Below are 19,777 nucleotides of genomic sequence, written 5' to 3'. Positions count from 1 at the left end.
ACTGACCCTTATCCACTTTTTCCGGCACGATGTCTCTTTCCAAGGACTGGCCCCTCTTGACATGTCCAAAATATGTGAGATGAAGGTTCACCATCTTTGCCTCCAAGGAACGTCCTGGTTGTACTTTATTGAAGACATGTTTGTTCTTTTGGCAGTCCATGGAATATTCTGTACTGTTCTCTACCATCACAGCTCAAAGGTATCGATTCTTCTGCCTATGAAAATACTTTGTTCTTCCTTAACACCTTCCATAGGGCATCTTTAATGTCTTTGTTTCTCAAACTGTAAATGAGAGGGTTCAACATGGGGATCACTTGTGAATAGAACACAGATACCACCTTGTCCCTGCCAAACGAGTAGCTGGAGCTGGGTCGAAGGTACATGAAAAGGGCTGTCCCAAACAACAGTGTCACCACCATCAGGTGGGATGCACAGGTGTTGAAAGCTTTCCATCGACCTTCCACGGAGTGGATCCTCAGGACAGCAGACACTATGTAACTGTAGGAAATAAGAAGGATGAGGAACGACGTACCCCCAACAGCCACCACCACGAGGAAATTCACTACCTGACTGAGGAAAGTGTCAGAGCAAGACAGTGCCAAGACAGGGGGAAGATCACAGAAGAAATGGTTGATGACATTAGGTCCACAGAAGTGCAGTCGAAATATGGAAGTGGCCTGGATCAGGGAGCTCAGGAAGCCCCCAACATAGGCCCCAATCACCATGCGGTTGCACAGACCCTGGGACATAATGACAGTGTAGAGCAGGGGGTTGGAGATGGCCGCATACCGGTCGTATGCCATAGCAGTCAGCAGGAAGCACTCGGTTAGACCCAGGCCGACAAAGAAAAAAAACTGAGCAGCACACCCCACAAACGATATGGTCTTCTGCTCCTGGAAGAAGTCAGTGAGCATCTTGGGAGCCACGGCGGAAGAGTAACAGATGTCAATGAAGGACAGGTTGCTGAGGAAGAAGTACATGGGGGTGTGCAGGTGGGCGTCACTTTTGATCAGCAGGATGAGGGCCAGATTCCAGGCCAAGGTTATGAGATAGATGTTCAAGAAGGTCACAAAAAGGAGAACCTGCAGTTCTGGATGGTCTGCAAATCCCAGGAAGATGAAGATAGTCACTGATGAGCTGTTCCAGGTCTTGGCTATGGGCATGTTTCTGAAGGAGCACCAGGAAAAGATGCAGACCTGGAATAACAATAATGATGAAGATACTATGATGACTAAGATGACCCAAGCCATCATATAATAATATGAACTGACATTCATGTTTTTGTTAGATGTTATTGAGTCAACTCCAACTCATAGCAATCCTATACCAACTGAAGGTCTGAATCTTGCCCTACCCTATGCCATCTTCACGATCTCTGATATGCTTGAGCTTATTGTTACAGTCACTGTATAGATAATAATTTCTGGGATCTTTTCTCTTTCTTTGATCCTCCACCTTTTCCAGAATGATGTCCTTTTCCAAGGACCAGCCACTCTTGACAACATGCCCAAAATATGTGCTATGTTTTGCCATCCTTGCCTCTAAACAGCACCCTATTTGTACTTCCTCTAAGACAGATATAGCTGTGCGTAGGTGGTCTATGGGATGTTCTGCAGCAATTTCCTCAAGTCCTCTTAATTTTCAGCAAGCAAGGTTGCATCACTTGCATAATAAAGGCTGTCAATGAGTCTTCCTCCAAACCTAATTCCACATTCTTGTTATTACAGTCCAGTTTCTCAAGCAATTAGTTCAACACACAGATTAAATAGCCACGGAGAAAGGACACAACTAACGCACACCATTCCTGACTTTAAACTATGCAATGTTCCCTTTTTCTCTTTAGACAACACTTTCTTGGTTTACATACAGGTTTCATATGAGTACAATTAAGTGTTTTGTGATTCTCATTCTTCTCATTTTTTTTGTTAATTTGTTATGGTTCACACATTAAAATGCTTTTGCATCGTCAATAAAATACAAACTTTTTTTCCCTCTTAACCTTGCTTTCAGTCGAGATCTACCTGACATCAGCAATGATATCTCTAATTCTATTGCCTCTTCTGAATCCAGCTTGAATTTCCCTATCACTGTATTGTTCTAGCTGTTTTTGAAAAAAAATCCTCATAATATTCCTATAGATTCACACATTCATATGCAAAAGTTGGACAATAAATAAAGAAGACTGAAGAACTGATGTCTTTGCATTATGGTGTCATCAAGACTATCGAATGTATGAGATTCAAGGAGAATGAACAAATTTGTCTCTCGATAATCTAGTCAGAATGCTTCAGGGACATATGGATGAAGAAACTTTGTCTCATGTACTTTGGACATGTTATCAGGAGAGGCTGGTGCTTAGAGAAGGACATCATGTGTGGTAAAGTCAGGGGGAAAGAGAAAGACCTTCAATGAGATAGACTGACATGGTAGACTTAAAGGGGCTCAAACATAGCAGTTATTGATGCACAGAATTGAACAACATTTTACTATGTTGTACATAGGGTTGCTATGAGTCAGAAATAACTCAAGGGTATCTAACAAAAAGACATTACACATGATGTCAACAAATATTTACAGGCTTTATAGGGAGCTCTGGTGGCCTGGTGGTAAGAAGCTGTGCTGCAATCCCAAAGGAACGGGGTTAAAATCCACCAGTTGCTCTGTGGGAGAAGGATGGTCAGTCTCTTTCCATGCCATTACTGTCTGAAAACTCACCAGAAGGTCAGCTAGGGGTCAGTTCTGACTTAACAGTATACAACAACAACAACAACATCATGAGTGGAAAGTAAAACATTACATACAGAAGGTTACAATTTTATGCAATGATTCTTTCTCTCCTCTCCCCCCTTCTGTGTCCACATATGCAATTTTAGTCATTGTCTCCAGTATTTACGCTGAATAGTTTAGCTGAAATGGGCATAAGCCTCGGATTTAGACTCCTTAGGTTCAATTCATACCTTCACTATTTACTAGTTAAGTCATGATAAGAGAGCTATCTAACAATTTAATTATTTCATTTCCTTATCTTTAAAACAGGTAACAGTACATGTGCTATAAATTTGTTTCAAGGGCCGAATAAAGCAAAGTGTGTAAAGTATTTAATACTAAGTATTCAGGGAAAGATATTAAGATAATTTCATGAGTCTCAAATAAAGCAGATCACGCCAAGAAATAACTATCATTCATACTACTCAAGTTTCAATATTGAAATAGAGGATCAATTTTAAGTCTAAGTTGAGCTATATAGGTTTGAAATGATCAGTCAAGAACATAAACTTTATTCTATTGGTTCAGGGCTGATTTGTACAGAGGTTCTTGCTAAATGGTTAGATAAAATAGAATTTTGTTTTTGTTCTCATTTCAAATGTCTTCAGTCTGACTCATTACTACCACAGTTTTAGCAGATCAACAGACCTGTTGGTAAACCTAGAAGTGATGATAACATTTTCTGTGTTATTAGGCTATACATCTGTGTGTCTTTCTAGAACCCACTATCTCCTTAGAACATAGCTAGTGCATAGTAAGTGTTCTTCTATATGTGGTTTTAAAATATTTTGCAATTTTTATATTGATTTCCATACAAATTTGTATACAGTATGTTTCACTTTGTTTTTTGTTTTCATTATTATTTATAACCTAAGCTAACAACTAACCGAATAATTTTCTTCTTGATTTTGCAATGAATGAAGCATCTTTGAGGATAAAAGATTTTATCTTGCTCTGTTAGCCTCTGTAAGATTCTCATCTCATCTCCTCTATTCACGTTAAATCTTAATCCATATACTTAGAAGAGAATAGGTCAGCAGATCTCTGAAATGGGGGCCCTATCTCTTCAGAAGCCACCAGGAAAAGTGAGATTAGAGAGTCTGGTGAATGATAAAAATAGAAGGATAACTAGTAAAACATGGACAGGGACACACGGGGGAAGGGGTGGGAGCATGAGGGATGAGGATGGGTAGGGGTGACACCAGAGGGTTGCACAGATTGGTGGTGGAGGGAGGGGGTGAAGGAAATGGGAAGGATTCAGAAGACACCTGAAAAGACACTGAAAAGTGCTGGGCAAGGTTCAAAGGTGATTGATTTTATAAAACATAATGCATGGTAATGATTGTATGAAACCCAATATGAATGAAGATTAGTGTGAAACACAATGTTTATGAACTTTGTGAGCAAACCAAGATAAAATTTAAGAATAAATTGCTAAAACCCACAATAAAATATTAAAATAATTTTTAAAAAAGAGAGGAAATATATCATGCTCCTTACTAAGACCTTAACCCAAATGATTTAGTAATCAAGCCATCTATCTGGCCTCTTTCTTTTTAGCATATTTCACTCATCTTTAGAAATATAGTTTGTCTAATAAATTTAATTTTTCAGGGCAAAAGTGTATTCTTTTAGTAACTTAAAAACGATCGGTGAGAATTGTAAAATCAGTTGCTTAATACATATATTTTACCTAAAAGTTATACATAGTTCTTAATCAATACCAAAAAAGAAAACTAAAATGAAAACCATGACATCTATCCTTTTTTATGACAGTAAAGATTTTATTTTGGGTAAACTGGAGGAGAACTTGATTTTAATGCTAATTCTGCTATTTGCAAGATGTAGAACACTGGGAAACTCATTTAGTCTGTGTGAGTTTTGTTCTTTGTTTGTAAAGTAAGGATAACTGACCACTTTAGAGTTTTTGAGAATTGCTTAAGATAATGTATGAAATGTCCATGAGTCATAAGCTAAGCTTGCTTGATAAAGTGGAACTGTGATTGTTATTAGCAACTAATAGTATTTAGTATGATATTGTCAAATTGCCATACTATATTGGCTGATGTATTGCTATGATGCTTAAAGCTATGTCACTTGTATCTCAAATACTAGTAGAATTACTTTTGGGGGGACAGATTCCAGGGGAATTTTTAGATTAAGATACTCTTGGAAGAAAGGCCTGGTTGTTTACTCCTGAAAATTATCCAATGAAAACTGTATGAGATGTCACTATCTTATTTTGGACGCACCTTATTTTGAAGGACTAAACTCTGGAAATGGACATCTTGCTTAGTAAATGGATGGTCAACAAAGGTAAACAAAACCTTTAATCTAATGATTTAACATACCAGCTGTAACAAAACTCTCAAAAATACCAAAGATCATGAAGAGGCCATTACTTTCTGTTATATGTAAGGTTGTTGTGAGTTAGAGCTGCCTTGACAACAATTCACAACAACTTTATTCCTTACATAATTACTCATGTAACAGAAGTCTGATTTGGAAGCACATTTTCATCATATAAACCTCAGTTGAACAATGGTAAACCCAGAAAGAAAGGATTCACTTATGGCTTAGGCAAATTTAAAAGAAGTGCTTTAGAAGTAAGATTGAGGAATTTAATTACTGGAGATAGATAGATTAATTGAACCTATGTTTGGAATGGTATTGTGAGGAGGGAATTTTTTTTTTAATTTAAAAATAAGCTTTCCAAATCCCCAAATCAGAAAATGAAGCTAGATAAATTGAAACAAGAAAAGAAGTCTACCTGGAACATTATTGCTCATAAATATGTCCTGAAACGTATTCTGGAGTAGTAGAGAAAGGCAGCTTAAGGGCTCATGGAGTACTTTATTTCACTAAATTTTGTGGAGTACTTTATTTCACTAAATTCTGCTCATGAAGAGGAGTTTTTCAGGAGAAAGAAAGGAAGTCTTTACTTTTGCATAAAACTCAGTTTAGTACCAGGGTCCAAATTCACTCCAGTCCCTAGATAGAGATATCATCAATACCAGATCTATTTTGCAGACATGAAGAGGAAGAATCTGAGAGGCTCCGTGACATCAGTAGAATCATACAGGTTGTATCTGCAACTCTCTGATGCTTCAAAGGTGGAACTGCCTCTTTGTGTTGTCATGTTGTTGTTACATGCTATCTAGTCAGTGACCCTATAGACAGCAGAAAGGAACACTTTCCAGTTCTGTGTCAATCTCACTCTCATTGCTGTGTTTGAATCCACAGTTGCAGTTATGCTGTCAACCCATCCATGTCATTGAGAACCTTCCTCTTTTACATTGACTCTCTACCAAGCAGGTTATCTTTCTCCAGAATTTGGTCCCTTTTGACAACATGCTCAAATTAAGAAATAAAAAATCTCACCATCCTCACTTCTAATGAGCATTCTGGTTATGTGTCTCACATTAAACATATAAAATCTAGCACAGTACCCTTTACCTAGAAAACACTCAGCAATGTGTAGGAATTGGAAGAATTGTTCTCTAATTCCATGTGTCTTCCAACAACATCTACAAGAAAGTGTAATTTTGGTAACCAAAATCTACCTAGTCTGAGTTTATGTAGTTGTCAATGAAAGGAATAGGAAACAGTGACTAGAATGGCCTTAGCCAAATTGTGGAGTTAGTGACATTTTCTTTCGGTCCTTCATCATTGCTAAGCTGGTCTCTATGGCTTCTTTATAGTGTCTCCCCCATTCACTTTCAATCCTACAGGTGTGTAAGTCCTCAAAGGTCTTGTTTCTTTAAGTCTATTTTTCACCCCAAAATACATACCAATGATTGATGAAATTCAGAGTCTTTAAGATAAGATAGTCCCGGAAAATGAGCCAAGACTTGAAGAAAAGAATTAAGGTTCAAGTGGAAAATTCTAGATATTAGTAAAAAACCTAAAGTTTTAGACATTAGAAGTCTATCTAATGTTTGGAAAATCTGCTATGTACTGTGAGATCGGATGACATCTCTTCTAAATACATATTAAAGTTACTTAATAATAATTGGAGTAACATCTAAAAACATCTTGATTCTTTTCATAGGTAGATTCTCTTCAAGAATATTTCACTAAGTCAATGAAAGGAATAGATGGGTAGAATCAAGATTAGGACTGAATTTGAGAGAAGGTAGGTAGAACTGAGGGATGCATGGGAGAAAGTTGAAAGACAAAGAATTTTTTGTTCATCTGTCTGAGCTTGTAGGCTCAGAATAAAGGAAGATGAATATGGGTTTGCAGATGACGAGTAAAACATATATGGCTGCACTCACCCTCTCCCTACTGTTCTGTCTCTCCTTGATGTGTTCTGCTTTGGAAAAAGTCTGTTCAGGTGTCAGTAGCTGTGAATAAACTTGAGGCTGGTGTGGTCAAGGATTAAAATAGCAACATGGATCACGGAATGTGTGTTTGTGGACAAAGAAATGGAAAAAGAAAGACAAATAAAGGAGAGGGGTTGTAACCCCTTAGAAGATCTTCTAGTGTAAATTAGCATCTGCATTTAGGGCCATTTTTGGAAGAGCTTTTCAAGGCTGGGATTGGATATGTGTTTCTCTTTCCTTGGAGATGCTTCATTGTATTTGCCCTTGAGGGTCTTTTTGAAAAAAAGAAATGAATGTGTTGCCCAAACTTCACAGCCTTGTAGCTAATTGCTCTCCGGGGATGTGAAAACCACATAACTCATACATACAAATGCTCCAAAGAAAGAGATTATTAGGCTACGTCGCAATGCTCATGTCTTCAGATCCCTCAAGGTTGACCAATATATCTTCTTGTAACATCTGTAGAATAAACTCAAAATATTAATGGAATATATAGGACAGGAAAAACACTTATGCCAAAAAAGAGAGCAAGAGTGTCCATACCCATTTTATTATTCCTCTTCTACATAATCATAAGAACCTGTTTAACCTGAAATAGTTTAAATGAAATAAATACAGCACAAGACCTCTGCTATAAAAATAGGGTAAACATGGGGGAGGGGAAAACAGGAAAAGAATGGGTAGATGTGAACATTGTACTAGAACAGGAGAAGGAAAGGACTATCTGAAAGGGACAGGTGATTAGACATTATATGACGGTTAACAACCTAGAACGAGACATGCATTACGAAGTGCATTAGGAGAGTACGAAAGAGGAAAAAGTATATTGATGAAGGAATGAAAACCCATCCTGTCTATAAACTTTGACTAAAATCACAAATTAAAGGTGACATTTTCTGAAGTAATATTCAATACAAAGTGCTGTTTTTGTTATGTGCCATCGAGTCAATTGCGACTCATAGCCACCCTATGTACAAGAGCCCTAAACAGCATTCTATCCTGTGCCAACCTGGCTGTCTCAAACACATTCATTCACACCACTCCACTCACAGAATTGATCCATCTCATTGAGGGTCTTCCTTTCCTGCGCCATCCCTCCACTCTCCCAAACATGATACCCTCCCCAAGGACCAGTCCCTCCTTGCAATATGCCCAAAATATGTCAGACGAAGCTTCAGAATCCTTGACTCCAGGGAACATTCTGGCTTCACCCTCTCCAGGACAAACCTGTTTGTTCTCCTAGCAGTCCATGGTATATTCAACACTCTTCTCCAGCACCACAACTCAAAGGCATCAATTCTCTTTCTATCATCCCTATTCACTGCTCAACCCTCCGATGCATAGCACATAATTGCAAAGACTATAGCCTGCATCAGGCAGCCTGACGTCATTGTACTTCAGCACTCTTGAGAGGTCCCTCACACCTGACCTTCCCAATGCAATTCGTCTCCTGATTTTCTGGCTACTGTTACCAAGAGTGTTGACTGTGGAGCCAAGTAAACTAAAACTGTTAACTATCTCAATCTCTTCACCATCCATACTGATGCTGCCAATTGGCCCAGTGGTGAGAATCTTTGTTTTCTTGATGTTGAGCTTCAATCCATATTGAAGACTGCAGTCCTTGACCTTCTGCAGCAAGCGCTTCAGGTCCTCCTCAGTAGGATTTAAGTTTAATGGAGGATTGCATACAAATGGAAAAATGTTGGACCAGCTCGCACCTGCACATTAATTGTCTCTGGGAAACAGCTGAGGTGTCTGAATTTCCCTAACCAGCAGGAAGGGGAGCACCCTGTGGACTCCCTGGACTAGACAGCAGAGAGGAATCTCATGGATTCAGTACGTCATGGGTCACTCTACACCAGGAACACTGACTGATCATTAAGACTTGCCAACGAAAGGAGACTGGGCAGCATCCCTGAGGCTTTCCCCAGCTTCCCAGGGGCTAGTCTGCTCAGGGGGAAACAATCTCTCCATCTATCCTCAGCAGTGGATACAGGTACCACTTACCACAGGGACTTGGAGAGGAAAGTGTCCTCAACAACATTCTTAGGGCTTTGCAAAACTTTGTTGGCTTGGGGGCTGGGGGTGGAGGAAGCTCCTCCCTTCTAGTTGAAGAAAATGACATAGGCAGAAGCAGTCAACTCTGCCTCCTTCTAAGAGAAATTTCCATCAAATTACAGGAAAGGACAGAGAAGTGGGTCCATCATATCTGAGCAAAGAAAGAGACTCCAACAACCTACTCTTTCAAGGACAACTGAATGAGAAGTGTGCCACAAGAAATGGGCAATAGAACCATCCACAGCTGACCAGCAGAGAAGATCATCACCAACAACTGAATTGGGGCAAAGCTTATAGTCTGCAACTTTACTGATAGCTTCATAAATATAAGGAACTGACAACTATCTACATAGACACACCAGAAACTACCTCACTTATAACAAGAATAACGTCACATAATGCCAAGGAAGCAGCAAGTAAGGTCAAACAAAATGGGGGGGAAAGCCTTTTTAAAAAGCAAACCAGACCAAAGACCCAATGAATACCCCAGAGATAGGAAAACACAAGAAATATACTGATGGAGTTCCAAGAATATAGATACTGAAGAAACTACGGAAGAAAGAGTTGAAACCATAAATAAAGAAGTACAAGACTTAAAAAAAAAATCACAAGACAAAGAGGGGACAACCAACACATTTCAAAAAACAATAGAAAAGCATGAAAAGTCAATTCAGAATATGAAGACTAATACCAGAAATTTTCAACATTTAGGAGGCATAAAAGGCAGACTAGAAGAGATGGAACAGAGTATCAGTGAGATAGAAGACAAGAACCTCAATGAGAACTTTCAAGAAGAGAAAACAGAACAGAAGGAAAATGAAGAAAACATTACTATTATGTGGTATGACATCAAATGAAACAACATAGGCATGATTAGAATTCCAGAACATAAGGAAATGGGGGAAAACATTGAGAAAATTGTAAAAGAGGTACCAGAAGAAAACTTCCCAGGTATCATAAAAAATAAGGAAATATGCATTCAAGGAGCTCAGTGAATGCCCAAAGGACTGTACCCCAAAAGAAAACCATCAGCATATATATCATAGCAAAATTCTACAAAAAAAGGACAAAATAGAATATTAAAAGCAGCAAGAGAAAAACAAGAGTTGCCCACAAAGGAGAACCAATTAGATTAAGCTCTTTCTTACAGTGACCCATATGAGAAAGAAGCCCATGGTGTAGCCTTTATATTAGCCTGAAAGAAAACAATTGCCAGCCCAGGTTACTGGACCTAGGAAAGCTATCTATCAAATACGAAAGATAAATTAGGTCATTTACATAAAAGAAGAAACTTAAGGAATTTGTGAAAACAAGATCAACTATACAGGAAATTCTTCACATAGAAACAGTAATGGTCTTGGTATTAGGGTTATGCTTGCTGCTTAGAATGGCTCTGGAGTGTACATAGTATTTAAAAAATAATTTAAGATTTAAGTAGAATTGGTGATAGTTCATCTCTGAATGTTTGGTTAGAATTCACCCAAGAAGCTATAATTTTTCTCCAAGTATATATTAAAATATTTTGTCTAGTGTACAGCTATTTGTTTTATTAATACTGAGTTCTGAGAGTTCTTTATATACAAGTAATTTATTAAATACAAAGTTCTGGTAGTCTAGGGGTTAAAGAGTTGCAATGCCAACTCAAAGAATCTACCAGCTGCTCAAAGGAAGAAACTCTAGTGATACCCTCTCGTGTGACTGAAAGCCTCTGAAAACCCACTGGAGGGTCAGCTATGAGTCTGTTCTAACTCAGCGGCAATGAGTTTAATTATTTTGATAGTAAATGTATGATTTTTCAAATGTTTTGTCCTAATTTCTACTTTATAATTTCATAATAGTGTCTTTCCAAAGCACAGTTCTTAATTTTGACAATGATTAAATTGGTAACAAAGATTTTTTTTTCTCTGGGAATTTTATAGTTTAGGTTTTATATTTAATTGTATGATCTATTTTGAATTAATTTTTATATAGATATGAGATATGGATTGTAGTCCATATTTTAGTGTATGGATAGTCAATTGTTTCACTATTAGTGCAAAACATTCCTCTTTATTGAGTTATCTTTGTATTTTTTTATTAATGAATTAATTTATTTTTCATTTCAATGAAAATCTATCAGAGATTTTGGAATTCCTTTCATTCATTGTATCTTTGTGTTTTTGATGAATGTCAATTGATCGTAATTGTGTGTATCTTTTTCTGTACTCTCCCTTTTGTTTTGTTGCTGTATCTATTCTTTCCCTAACATAAGATTTTCTGAGTAATTGTTGTCCCTTTAGAATATGTCTTAAAAACATGCCAAATGAATATGACAACTATGGTGTTCTATATAAAATTCCTTTTTGCTCTTCTAGCTCGTTATCTTTCTATATAAAATTTAGAGCTGGATTGAAAATGTCGATAGAAAATCTTGCTGAGATTTTGATTTAAAATACATTGAATCTGGAGATTCATTTGGAGGAATTGAAATTGTCAGTATATTTAGTTTTACAGTACTTAAACATGGTATAGGTGTCCATGTATTTCTGTGAGTGATTTCATCTGTGTTAGGTATTTGCTACATATAGTCTCATACATAGTCTCACAAATAGTGAGTGTCTTTTGGTGCTGGAGCTCTGGGGGCCTAATGGGCAAAGAGTTGCACTGCCAGCCTGAAGACAGGTGTTTTGAACCCACAGCTGCTGTGTAGGAGAAAGATAGGCTATCTCCTTCTGTGTAATTTATAGCCTCTGAAAATTCACTGGAGGGTCAGCTATGAATTGATTCCAACATGATGACCGTGAGAAAGAGAGGCATTGTAAATGAAACTTTAAAATGTAAAACTACTAATCTATATATAGCCAATTTTTTTTAATTCTTGTGACTTTGCTAAACTTTTTAATAGTTCTTAAGATATTTTGGATATTCTTTAAGGTTTTCTACACAAAGAATCACTTTATCTGTGCATTATTTCCTTTACAATTGTGTGCCTTTGACTTTTTTCTCGCTTTATGGATACAAAGTCCAATATGTTGTCTAAGATGAATGGTGAAGGCCGACTTCTTTGACTTGTCTTAGGAGGAGAACATATGTGTTTCACAATTAGGTATGTTGTTAGCTGTGGGATTTTGGTGGATGACTTATATCAGATTGATAATGTTACTCACCTTCTATTCCTAACTTGACGGGCATATAAGGTGTTTGATGATGATCTCTAGTGTCCTGTTGAAACTCAAGTGTATCTTTGTCCTTGAAAGCCAACTCGTAGAGCTCATGGTGCAATTCAGGCACAATTCCACTAGGTGGTAGACCTTTTCCATGTTATTAGGTGCTAATGCGCTGACTCTGGGCTGAAATCCAGTTTGGGAAGATGTGAGGAGCAGCCTGATTCTACAAAGGTGTGTTTTCTTGTTTTGATTGAGGTTTGGTTGTGGAATGTTTGCTCGCAATTGAGAGTGAGCTCGATTGTATTTGGCCTCGTATTTCAAAAAGGCCTGCTGCCCTTGGGCCTGGTTTTACTTGTTTTTGGTCAAACATTTTTCTAAGTGGTATAGCACTGGTCTGTTCATTTTCTGTACAGAGGTAACTCATGGTTGCTGTGATGCTAAACACTGACACTGATGTGTCAAATATGATAATGGTTACCCATGGGGGATAGTGTTTGGTGGAGCTCCCAGATTCAAACAGTCTTGAAAGAAGGAGTGGCATTCACTTCCAAAATAGCTTGCCTCTACAAACTCTATAACTTAGAGAAACAATGAAAGTTATACAACAGTGTTCAGGTCTTTCATTCATAGGGTTGCTATGAGTCGTCTCTGAATCAATGGCACTTAACGACAGCAGCAAGCCATTGACTAGTGCTCATTTCAACCAATGAACAACGGATCAGAACCTTGCTCTATGCTTCACAACCCTTATGATCCTCACCATGCTGCAGCTTATTGTTACAGTTACTGAGTCAATCCATCTCCTTGACGATCGTCTTCTCTTTTGCTGACCCTCCACCTTTCTCGGGGAATTCTGGCAGCTTAGAAGTTAAGATGTTGAGCCGTCAACCCATAGACAGGTTTATGGTTGAAATTCACCAGCTGCTGGATGGGAGAACAATGAGCAATCTTGTCCTGGGCAATTTGCTCCTTTGAAAACTCACTGGAGAGTTAGTTACACATTGATTCCAACTCAACAGGCTAATAACAATAACAACAACATCAAAAGAACAAACAAATCTGTGTTGGAGAAAGTCAACCAGGATATTCCTTAGTGCCAAGGACGATAAATTGTCAAGTCATACACTTTGGGCATGTTGTTAAGAGAAGCAGTCATCAGGGATATCCTTGTGAATGTCAGATGGATCCTGACTGACACAGAGAATGTCAGTAGAATGTCTATTTGTGTCTTATTGAATCTGCAAAGACATTTGACTGTGTATCATAACAAATTATGGTAACATTTAGAGGAATGGGAATCCCAAAACACTTAATTGTGCTCATAAGAAATCTGTACTTAGATCAAGAAGTTGTTGTTCAAATGGAATAAGGGAATACTGTTGTTGTTGTTGTTGTTGTTGTTATGTGCCTTTGAGTGGCTTGTGACTCATAGCGACCCTATGTACAACAGCCCTAAATTCTGCCCTGTCCTGTGCCAATCGCACTGTCTCTGACACTCCACTGCATAGTTTAAAATCAGGAAGGGTTTGCATCAGGAATATATTATTTTTCCATACCCATTAAATCTGTGTGCTGAGCAAATAATTGGAGAAGCTAGACTCTATGAAGAGGAATGTAGCATCAGGATTGGAGGAGAATTCATGAACAACCTGCAATTTGCAGATGTCTAAATAGGAGAAAATAGGACATAGGGGCACAAGGCGAAGAGTGTCTCTCTGAATGGGCCAGAGGGAGTGAGAATAGCACAATCGCTCACTGCCCCTGTGCAGAAAGCAGATAAAAACCAATAGTCCAGGTGAGCTCTGGTGGCCTAGTGGCAGGAAACTGTACTGCAATCCCAGAGGTGAGCGGTTCAAATCCACCAGATGCTCTGCTGAAGAAGGAGGAACAATCGCCTCCTGTACCAGTCAGATCCAATTTGACGGTACACACATAAAAAAAAACAAAACACCAAACCAAACCAAACCAACCAACAAACAAACAAAACCAAATAGTCCAAACCCATGGTGTCACTAGAGCCCCCACAGCAGAGGTTCATTTATTTGTCCCCATTATCTCTGCTCTACTTTTTTTTTGTGTGTGTTCATTTGGTCCTCTCCACTCCCCCTCTCCTACTTTTTAACTTCTTTAAACTCAAGCTGCTGGTGTCATAGGAGAGAAGTGAGGTGTTTAGTTTCTTTTTCTCTAACTTAAGTCTGAGTAAATCTGATTATGATCTGCCATTGAAAATTAACCACTTGCTTCAAAATGAGAATATTGCGAGTTGGGACTTCCTCGATGGCAGGAAATCTGATTCATAATTAATTGATAGGGGTTGCTGCTCCCTCGTGTCTTTCCACACACGGGTCTCTGAAGAATGTTCCTCGGCTGTGATAATAAACTTTATTCCATCGGTGCCAGGATTGGAAAGGATTTCTATATTCCCTCAGTAATTCTTCTTTGGGAACCAACAGGCAGTCTGATATCAGAATGTCTCAAAAGATTAATGTCCTAAAGGGAGATCTTGGAGCCTAAGTAAAAGACCAATAATGGGTTGACTCTTCCCCATCCCTCAGGAGGGCAGTTATTTACAACCTGTTGTTGTTGTTAGGTGCCATGAAGTCAAGTACCACTCATAGTGACCCTACTAAAAATAGATCTGAACTTTGCCATATCTTGTATCATCCTCACAATCCCCACCCACAAATTCCACTGTTGTAGACCTTGTATCAATCCATCTCATCGAGTCTTCTCTTTCTCTGACTCTCCACCTTTCCCACTGTGCTGTCTTTCCCCAAGGTCTGACCCCTCCTGACAGCATGCTCAGAGTATCTGAACGAAGTCTCACCATCCTTGCCTTTACAGAGCACTCTGATTCCATTTATGACAAGACATATTTGTTTGTTCTTTTGGCAATCCAATATAACACCACATAATTCAAAGGCACCAATTATTTTGTCATCTCTTTCATTTTCCAACTTTCAGGTGAATAGGAAGAAACTGAAAATACCATGGCTTGGATCAGGTACACCTTAGTCTCTAAACTGACGTTCTTGCTTTTTAGAACTTTAGAAAGGTCCTTGACTGCAGATTATCCCAGTCTAACATATTTGTTGATTTGGTGACTGCTGTTACCGTTGGTGCTGGCTGTGGATCCAAGTAAAATAAAATTGTTTACAATCTCAATATTTTCTTCATGTATCATTATGTTGCCTAATAGTCTAATGGTGAAGATTTTTCTTTCTTTTCTTTGTGTTGAGAAGAAACCCATATTGAAGGCTGGAGTCTTTGATCTTATGCAGTAAATGTTTAAAATCTTCTTCACTTTCTGCAAGCATTTGTATAACACAGCTTACATGGTTTTAATTCCTGTTTTGCTGTGTATTATACTGTCATTCACTCTTTCAATGAGACGAGGAAGATTCATAAGCATTGAAGGTTCTCTTCTTTAATTGCTGTGTTATTTCTAAAGGAGTTCTGGTGGTTTAATGATAAATAGTTGCGCTGCCAACCCAAAGGTAGGAAGTTCAAATTCTCCCGCAGCTCTGTGGGAAAAAGCTGGATGATCTCTTCCTTTTCAATGGACAGCCTCTGGAAACCCAATGGAGGGTCACTTATGACTTCATTTCTACTTGATGGCACTTAAAAAACAACATAATTTCTAAAGGAGGGAGAGTCTAGAATTGCTAACAAGCCATGGTACTAATGGAATAGAATGCTCTCAGAATCTATAAATTAGTATTTAAGTTCATAATTTCTGAATACCTGAGTATTCCACCAAGTAAATAGGATTGACTTGAAGAAATAGAATGCTTTTAAGAATTCTTCGGGGGAGCTCTGGTGGCCTAGTGGCAAGAAGCTGCACTGCAATCTCAGAGGAACACGGTTCGAATCCACCAGATGCTCTGCCGGAGAAGGAGGCGCAATATCCTCCTGTACCAGTCAGATCTGATTTGACGGTACACGCGCACAAAATAATAATAAAAATAAAAAAAATTTAAATTAAAAAAAAAAAGAATTCTTCGGTGAGCCACTTAGGGGTATCAAGGACCTAGGTCACAGGCATTACTCAAAGTTACAAATAATATCAAGGGCTGTATTAGTTATTACTCTGTTCCCCGTTAGATGTATAAAGGTTATTCTTAGTTGCTGTTGAGGAGTCAGTTCCAACTCATGATAACCCCATGTGTTACAAAGTAGATGATCCTTCATTGGGTTTTCAGAGGCAGTAAATCCTATGGGAGGAGATTGTCCATCTCTTTCCTGTGGAGCACCTGGTGGATTTGAACGGTGTATGGCGGTGTTGGAGAAAAGTTCTGAATATCCCACTGACTGCCAAACAACAAACAGGTATGTCCTGGAAAACTGCAGCCAGTGCTTCATGGAAGCAAAGATGGTGAAGCTTCTTCTATCACACTTTGGGCATGTTGCTGGGAGAGGCTATTGCTTGGAGAGGGACATCATACATGGAAATGTTGGAGAATCTGTAAAAGGGAGGAACCCCTCAAATGAGATGGACTGAGACAGTGATCAGTGATTGCAGCAATGGATTCACATGTGTCAGAGATGAGGGTGACACAGGATAGGACAGGGTTTAGGTCTGTTGCTCATAGGGTTTCTATGAGTCATATTTGACTCAACAGCACCTAACTGCACCATCCATCTTGCATTTTCCTCCCATCTGTCTTTGTGGTAATGTCTTGCTATCTTCATGGATGATATTCTTAATGTAATCCACAGCTCATGTGGTCTTCAGTCATCAGTGTTCAATGTATCTATTCTTGAGGTAGCTTTAAAAGAACTTTTTATATGGTCTTCACTTTGGTGGTTTTAATTGCTTCTAATTTTTCATTTATTTTATTTATTGGGCATGCAGATAAAATAAATTAAAAATTAGATGCAACATAAAACATTAATGTTAAATTCGGAATATTGAATTGGTAGATGAACTACAATGGGAAAATCTGCAGTTAGGAACCTTTCCAAATTATTGGGGAGTAGTGATGTCAGTTTGAGGACTAACGTGTGTCTCATTCAGGCCATGGTCTTTCTTATTATTAGCTATGCATCTGTGACCTGGACAGTGAATAAGGATGACAGAAAAAGAATGGATGTCTTTGAGTTGTGGTGTTGGAGAAGAGCACTGAATATGCCACGGATGGCCAAGAAAACCAATAGATATATCTTGGAGAGGGTGCAGCCAGCGTGCTCTTTGGAGGCAATAATGATAAGGCTTTGCCTAACATACTTTGGACACATTGCTAGGAGGTGCTATTCCTCAGAGAAGGACATGATGTTGGGAAGGGTGGAGGGTCAGTGAGGGAGAGGAAGACCCTTAACCAGGTGGACTGACAAGGTGACTGCTGCAATGGGCTCTTGTGTGTCAGGAAGGGTGATGATGGTTCAGGACAGGCTGGTTTCAAATCTCTTGTTCATAGGGTCACATTTGACTCGATGGCACCTAACTAAGATGAACTCCCCAACACTACTCTAAGGAACAATCAGAAAAAAGGAAATCGTGTGGAGAAAGAATAACAAGCATGTGTGACAATAGCATGAGTAATAATTTATGTGTGATTGGAATTACCGATAAGGAAATGACAAAACACAAACAAACAATCCCACAAAAACAAAAATAAAATACCACAGAGGACATTGTTGAACACTTGTTGTTGTTGTTGTTATGTGCCATTGAGTCGCCTGTGACCCATAGACATCCTATGCGTACAGCAGCTCTGAAGCCTGCCCTGACCTGAGTCAAGCTGACTAATTCGGACCCACCAGCCCCCATTACCCCAGTCATTGTATCATTCCATCTCACACGGGGCCCTTCTTTCCTGCACTGACCCTCCACCCTTCTGCTCATGATGTCCTTCTTCAAGGACTGGTCTCTCCTGGCCACATGTCCAAAGTAAGTGAGGTAAAGCTTCAAAATCATAGCCTCCAAGGATGGACTTGGTTTTACCTTCTCCAACACAGAATTATTTGTTTTCTTGGCAGTCCATGGTATGTTCAAGACTCTTCTCCAGCACGACAACTCAAAGGCACTGATTCCTGCTTGAAAATTTCTCAGATATGAAAAAATGAGAAAACTAACATTGATGACTGAGCGAACCATGAACAGATAGATTCCGAAAGAAAAACACGAAGATATATCGTCGTCTAACTTCCCCAAATTAAAGGTGTCTCTCTGGATGTATGAATCCATAGCCCCATCTCCACCTTAAAAGCTTTTACTGTTATTTGAGTGAAAGTTTACAGAAAAAATTTATATTCCTTCAGCATTTTGTCTACTTCCTGTTTCCTGAAACTTTGTCCCTTTCATTCACTCTAAGAGTTCTTTCTCTGTAGTCTCAAGAGTAAATAGAACAGGCTTAATTTTCTTCAGTGTCCAAATTCTTATCTTTGTTAAAGAGCTGATGGAGAGGGTGGGAGCATAATTTCATGTTGTATTTTAGCTCAGTAACACATCATTTATGTGTTCAAAGTTTCTGGCACTTTTTGTCCAATTTCTCTTTTGTGTTTGTTCTCTTCTCTTTGCCCTTTGTCTTATATTCTCTTTCTCGTCTACCTCTTTATTTTACAACTTTATCCCATGCAAGTGAAGACCTGAGAAAGAAAAAGGAAGCATTTACATATCATCTTCATAGTCTAGGTCTAAATGTCTTCTTCTCCATGAAATTTTATCTAAATAATGACCATTCCCTAAATAAGGGAGTAGAGAGTTGAGCACCCTTTTTCTGAAGGGTGTGATTAATAATTTTTGAGTGTTTGCTGTGACCTCTCTTTCCAGATAGCGGCCTCTGAAGACTGTTCTTATGCTTTAGGGGGATAATTTGTTTAGAGAATAGAGCTGAAAATAACCTCTATAATGACCCCATGATTCTTCCTTTGGAACAAAGAGACAATCAGAAGGAAAGGTTCCTTGATGTCAGGATGTCTCAAAAGATTAGTCCCCAGAAGGAAGACCTAAGATCCTAAGCCTGGGACCAATTAATCTGGCTGGCACCCACTCTGTTACCTAGGAGGGTGATTATTTACAATCCATAGGTTTTAATTATCTATTCTATATGGTAGGTTTTATTCTCAAGTACTCTGTTAGATGAAGTGAGGAAGGTTCATAAACACTGGAGACCCTTTTCTTTCATAGCTGTTTAATTTTTGAAGGAGATGGAGCCAAATACTGCTAATAGCTCAAATCTTGCTGGATTGGGAAAGTCTCAGCAGTGGTAAGCAGGGATTTTTGTTCATCATTTCTCAATAGCTGGCTACGCCACCAAGCAGAAGGAATTGGCTTCCAGATTAGAAATCTTTTAAGAACCCTTTACTGAGCCATTTAGGGAATGTCGTGGATCTAGAATACAGAAATATCTCTCAGTTACAAGTATCTCAGTAGCACTGTCCTTGGAGTCATAAGTGATCTTTTTTTTATGGCAACTTCTTTAGCCTAAGTAAGAAACCTATTGGGGGATAGTGTAAAAGGCAGGCTGTGTCTCCACACTT

General features: G+C 38.7%; 1 protein-coding gene across 1 annotated transcript; it reads right to left on the bottom strand.

The window, feature by feature from the left end:
* Positions 1–215: 215 nt before the first annotated feature.
* Positions 216–1,163, bottom strand: LOC102852881 (olfactory receptor 5A1-like). The gene has a single exon (XM_006900429.1). It carries the CDS (start codon positions 1,161–1,163, stop codon positions 216–218), a length of 948 nt encoding a protein of 315 aa, XP_006900491.1.
* Between the last annotated feature and the right edge of the window lie 18,614 nt (positions 1,164–19,777).

This window comes from Elephantulus edwardii, unplaced genomic scaffold (assembly GCF_000299155.1).
Source record: "Elephantulus edwardii isolate Elephantulus edwardi_28Jun2011 unplaced genomic scaffold, EleEdw1.0 scaffold00284, whole genome shotgun sequence".
In the NCBI taxonomy this organism is placed as follows: domain Eukaryota; kingdom Metazoa; phylum Chordata; class Mammalia; order Macroscelidea; family Macroscelididae; genus Elephantulus; species Elephantulus edwardii.
The sequence above is the reverse complement of the archived record's forward strand: the minus strand, read 5'-3'. Positions and strand labels throughout refer to the sequence as shown.

Excerpts from the sequence above, each read along its gene's own strand:
- LOC102852881 (XM_006900429.1), bottom strand. The coding sequence starts at position 1,163 with ATGCCCATAGCCAAGACCTGGAACAGCTCATCAGTGACTATCTTCATC.